This window comes from Schistocerca nitens, chromosome 8 (genome assembly GCF_023898315.1).
Source record: "Schistocerca nitens isolate TAMUIC-IGC-003100 chromosome 8, iqSchNite1.1, whole genome shotgun sequence".
Taxonomy (NCBI): Eukaryota; Metazoa; Arthropoda; class Insecta; order Orthoptera; family Acrididae; genus Schistocerca; species Schistocerca nitens.
Genome location: NC_064621.1, coordinates 440,495,427 through 440,501,426, shown reverse-complemented (window position 1 = coordinate 440,501,426; position 6,000 = coordinate 440,495,427). Strand labels below are relative to the sequence as shown.

Sequence of the window (6,000 nt, the reverse complement as noted above, 5' to 3'; positions counted from 1 at the left end):
AATGAAGACTTATGGAACTGAATGCAGCTACTATAAAGGCATTTTATAGCTCTCAGAACCTTGAAAGGCCCACCCACACATCTTTCAATCTAAATTAAAGAAGGTCAAAAGCAAATTAAAAAAAGGGCCGTCTGGGTTTCTCCAAAACCAAGACACCAAGGAGATGATCTTTTCACTTAGGATGGCCAGTCAAGGACATGGACAGAAAAATTAGTTTTCGTGCTGCATTTTTTTACCTAAAGCAGGGAATATGGTGGGTACCAGATCTGCGGCACTCATTACAAGATTAGGAATTCGTCAAGGCTGTAGCCTTATTTCCCAGTTCTACATAATGTACTTCGAATGTAAGATGAAGGTATGTAGCAGCAAAGTCAAAAAACCAGAATGTCCAAAATTGCCAGAAGAATAGTAGGCCCTAGCAAAGAAAATGTCCAACCTAACACAGATGTTTGCAAGGAAGAGTTGAAGAAGTAACTATTGGTAAATACCAGATAAACCAAAACTATTATTGTGAACAAAGGGAAGAAATGCTTAATACCACAGCTGAAGAAAAGCCACTAGCACCGGTTTGTAAATTTAAACATTTGCACTGTCTACGTACAGTTGGGAAGAGAGATGTCCAGGTAGGCACTATTCAGAAGACGTCATCATCAGGAAAAACAGAACTGTTGTTCTATGGGTTGGAATGTGGAATGTTAGATCCCTTAATCAGGTAGGTAGCTAGAGAAATTCTAAAGGGAAATGGATAGATTGAATTTTGACACAGTGGAAATTAACGAAGTGTGGCAACAGTTCTGATACTTAAGGGAGACAAAAATTTGCTTGTGATTAGGAACTGGAATTTGATACCTGGAAAAGGTAGAAAAATATTGGGAGAGCATCGATTCAGAGAAAAGAATGAAAGAGAAAGCTACCAGGTACAATTTTGCACAGACAATAATTTAATCTTAGCTAATTCTTGGTTTAAAAATTATGAAAGAAGGTTGTATACATGAAAGAGACCTGGAGACCAAGGAAGGTTTCAAACAGACTGCATAATGGTAAGACAGAGATTTAAAAACTATATTTGAAACTAAAAACACTTCCAGGAGCAGATGTTGAGTGTGGCCATAATTTATTGGATATATTCAAAATCTTTAACAAAAAACATAAATAATGTGAAGAACCTGCAACTAAATTGAATATGAAATGTATTCTCAAATAGGAAATCAAGCTAGTGTTATTTTGAGTAAAAGAATGGTTTAATAGAAAAATACTGAGTCCAAGCAGACTTATTCGTCAACCCTGGACCTGTTACAGAGGATTACACTACACTTCCACTGGATACTGAAGCCGAAAAAAGGTAAGTCAATCTCATTTACTTTGTTGTGAAAGTCTTACTTTTGGTCTTGTAAATACATGGTGTTGCACTAATATGTGGTTGGTTTACTGTGTTGATGAAATATAAACTAACAAAGATAAATAGCATCACAGACTTTGAGAAGAATGTAATAATATCAATTACAAAGCAGGTAGGTATGAATATTACTGAACTATCAGTTTAGAAAGTCATGTTTGCAAAATACTGACATGAATTATTTACAGAAGAATGGAAGAATTGGTAGGAAGCCATTCTTGGGGAAGATCAGTTTGGGTTCCAAAGAAATGTTCAAACATATGACACTATGCTGATCCTACAAACTGTTTCAGAAAATAGGTTAAAGAAAGGCATACCTATGTCTGTAACCTTTCAACATTTAGAAAAAGTTTTTGGCATATCAAATTCACACTGGCTATAATACAAAAACAGTTTTTGAAAAAAGATAAATTTGTTACCATCTAATATAAATTAGGAAGTCTTTTCTGAAGACATTTGTCTCAGTTCAGCCTTGTATGGAAGAGAAGCTAAGAGAAGATATTCTTTTGAAATGTGGTGCTACAAAAGAATGATGAAGATCAGATGGGTAGCTAAAGAAGCTAATGAAGTACAGAACTGAACTGGGGAGGGGGAGATATTTATTGCACAACTTTACTAAAAGAAGAGACTGCTTGACAGGACCTATCCTGAGACATGCAGGAATTGTCAATTTGGTAATGGAAGGAAGCATGCGGAGTGAATATTGTAGAGGGAAAGAGTACCATGGAGAGCTGCATTAAACAAGTCTTTGGACCAAAGACACAATAACAACACAAACAACAACAAATACATAACAAAAATAGGGCAGTGTGAATGGTGATAGATTTGTTTGACCCATGGGACATGCTGACGAACATGAACTGGCAGACATCTGAATACAGATGACAAATATCCCACAGAGTCCTACTTATAAATTTCCAAGAACCACAGTTAAGTGATGGATATAGGAATGTATAACAGCCCATAAGTAGCATTCCCACAGAGACCACAAAGACACAATCATACTATAGCACAGATTTGCAGTGGATGGTTCAAACTCACATCCGTCCATCCAAATTTAGGTTTTCCGTGATTTCCCTAAATTGCTCTATGCGAATGCTGGGATGGTTCCATTGACTGGGCATGGCCAGGTTCCTTCTTCATCCTTGACACAATTTGAGCTTGTGCTCCGTATTTAATGATCTCGATGGCAATGGGACATTAAACCCAATGTTCCTTCGTTTTTACTGTGGCACAGAGGCACTTAAGCAGTCACTCTTACAACGTTCCATATATGAATAGGATGGAAAGATATCTTAATATATGAGGTTATGAGAAGTACCCCCTGCCACAAATTTCACAGTAGTTTGCAGAGTAGTTATGTAGATAATGTTGTAGACGAATACAGTCATTCTGATGAATACAGTAAATATGAAGCATACTTATTATTTGCCTAATGGTGGTTGATTAGCTTCTAAGCCATATGTGGATCACATTCAAAAACAACAATTTAAGTGATTAAAAATTAAATTCCAAATAATCCCCTGCTTCAAATACATCAGTTTATTGACAAGTTTCACAATCCACAATATACATTATTCCTGGTGGCGATTTTGAAGGAGTTATACACAACTGAAATGACATAACTGATTCTAAGCCTGTATTTACAATCTCAAACAGTCTTTTACATTTCACTCCTCCACTGTGGTCCATCCTCTACATTTGATGGTTTACCTGCAACAAACAATGAATGTTAACAACAAAAATATCAGGAGTCTTCAGTTAGAACTATATTAACAATTTAATAAATGGCAAATTAGCCATATAGTAAAGTGGACAATATTACAACATTTTGTAACTGTAAAATAAATATTTTTTAGATATTTGAAAATAGGTCTTCGGCATGTAGTTTTTGAAAGAGAAGATGACCAGAAAACAAACTTTATTTGGCCTGTATGGGTGGTCCTATACCAAAGGAAGAGGAGTGTCCAGCCTTCATAATCATTTACAATGAAAGTATTACAATTATGAGGAAAAAAAAAAATAAAGACGTACTGAAGTACAAAAAGGAAAGACTGCCCAAGAAGTTTTTTTTTAGAAACATGTAAGGAAATGTATTGAAAACTTCTAAGATACAGAGGGGCATTTTTGTATTTCAGTTATTTAACAATTTTTGTAGGTCTGCAAAGAATAGTATACAGGTATACTAAAACATATTTAAAATTAGTTTTCTTGGTGTACTTGTGGTGGGCTGAATACCTACTCCAACAATTTTATGCTTCTCTCAATAATAAAATGCTTCACCAAGATAGGAGGCATGCCTACTCTACTGACATGTTGCACAAAATCATATGATTGAAAATGCAGCCCCATGTGAAGTGTGAAAGATGATGAATCCGTACTGAGTGTTGCCAAAATTGTTGGCTACAACCACTGCTACATGCCTCGGCACTGAATCATGAAGGCTCCGAATGTGATGTTTGGGTATTGCAATCCAAGCTGCTTCCACATATTGCCAAAGTTGATCTGTGGTAGCAGCGGCTGAAGTATCCCAGGCCAGTCATTCCACAATCACTGACCCGACATTTTTGATAGGGATTGGTTGGTTGGTTGGTTTGGGGAAGGAGACCAGACAGCGTGGCCATCGGTCTCATCGGATTAGGGAAGGATGGAGAAGGAAGTCGGCCGTGCCCTTTCAGAGGAACCATCCCGGCATTTACCTGGAGTGATTTAGGGAAATCACGGAAAACCTAAATCTGGATGGCCGGACGCGGGATTGAACCGTCGTCCTCCCGAATGCGATTTGATAGGGAGATACTGGGAGAACAGGAAGGGGGGGGGGGGGGGGCAAGGCAGCAGTGCAATCTGATGGGTGATAAAGAAGTCTTAACACTGCGTGCCATGTGTGGCTGTGCATTATCCTGTTGCAATGAGGCCATTGTCAAGCTCCAAAAGTATGGAAGGACAAAACGCTCCAATATTTCAGAAATGTAACACTGGCTGTTTAACGTACCGGCAATGAGTACTAGGTGGTGTGGGAATGAAATCCAATACCATCCCAACCCATAATACTGTATGCAGGAGCAGTAGGGCATTGCATAAGGTAACAGTTCAACAGTTTCTCGACACAATGTCTCCAGACTCTAATCCAACTACTGTGGTGGTGCAGCTAGAATCAGGATTCATCAGTAAAAACAATGTCTTTCCATGCGCTTGTCCATATCCATTGTTCATCGCACCATTGCCAGCATAAACGCTTGTGGCATTGACACAGTTGTAAATGCAGCAATGGACACCTTGCAGTCAATCCAATCTGCTGCAAACAGCATCGAATAGTAAGAGTGGACACTGCTTGTTGCAGAACAGACTGAATTTGTTGAAATATGATTCATGATGTGGCAGAGTGGTTCATCACTTCCATGCGCACAATGTGCCTGTCATCACATGTAGAGGTGCAACAGGGTGGGTGCCAAATAAATAAATAAATCAGCTCCGCAGGTCTGCCATTCCTTCCTGCATCCCGTGATTACAGATCCACATTACAGATGCTTGGTTCTGTCTGACAGGATCACTGATTTCTCTGAAGAATAATCTGCAATCCCCATAAGCAACTATTCTTCCTCAGTCAAACTCTAAAACATGTTCAGAACACACTTGCTGTTTTCTGAAAGCTTACTGAAGCTGCTTACACAAAACAACTGCACAAAACAACAATTCCAGTATGTCCACATGACCATCTGTTTCCCATGAAAACACATGCTGCAAATTTCACCTGATTTGGATGCTACCTTCAGGATGTTGAATTTTGGGTGCCCAGGAGTGTATTTAGTGCTTTAGTGTGATTAATTTGTAATACTTTTAGGTCTACAATGACTTTCAGTAATTAGGAAATAGCTGAAAACAAACTAAGTCATAGAGAGTAATGGGCAGCAGAACTAATGTGGAAATACTATTTGGGAGCAAATAAATAAATAGATAAATTTCAAAAATTACTTTCATCAGAAAAAAACTAATTTGAGACCTGTATCTCTGTGGTTTAAAAAGTTATAATAACACACTGTTTGCTATTTTATGAAACCCCAGTGACTATTCATCAAACTGAAAACTGCTCGAACAGTCCACGGGTGTACTGCTGGTCCATAGTGTCCAACGGGCACAATATTTCGGTGACCAGACGTGTCACCATCATCAGGTGCGCTGACGAACTGAGCTCCTGAAGGAGGGTCCGCAGCTCGTGGTCGTGCGGTAGCGTTCTCGCTTCCCGTGCCCGGGTTCGATTCCCGGCGGGGTCAGGGATTTTCTCTGCCTCGTGATGACTGGGTGTTGTGTGATGTCCTTAGGTTAGTTAGGTTTAAGTAGTTCTAAGTTCTAGGGGACTGATGACCATAGGTGTTAAGTCCCATAGTGCACAGAGCCATTTTGAACTATCCTGAAGGAGGGCGACCATCTTAAATCCCCTCCCCCTGTGAGGCATTCCCTCCGCGCCCGCAGCGGCAGTCACTAACACGCTGACGTTGGTGTCTGTGGTGGCGTTGGCGTAATTGCCTTGTCTGGCCTGGTCGCCTCTTTATTTTCTTTGCTAAGCGTCTTTTTAATTAGATACTCGGTGCTGGTTCCTGTGCCTT

At 39.4% G+C, this 6,000-nt stretch overlaps 1 protein-coding gene across 2 annotated transcripts in view; it reads right to left on the bottom strand.

Moving 5' to 3' along the window:
• Positions 1-2,923: 2,923 nt before the first annotated feature.
• Positions 2,924-6,000, bottom strand: part of LOC126198627 (putative helicase MOV-10) — a 380,400-nt gene continuing 377,323 nt past the window's right edge. For both annotated transcript variants that reach the window (XM_049935086.1, XM_049935084.1), the window contains one exon: positions 2,924-3,109. In XM_049935086.1, the coding sequence (XP_049791043.1) occupies positions 3,060-3,109 (50 nt within the window). In that variant the 3' untranslated portion in view covers positions 2,924-3,059. The remainder of the gene's footprint in view (positions 3,110-6,000) is intronic.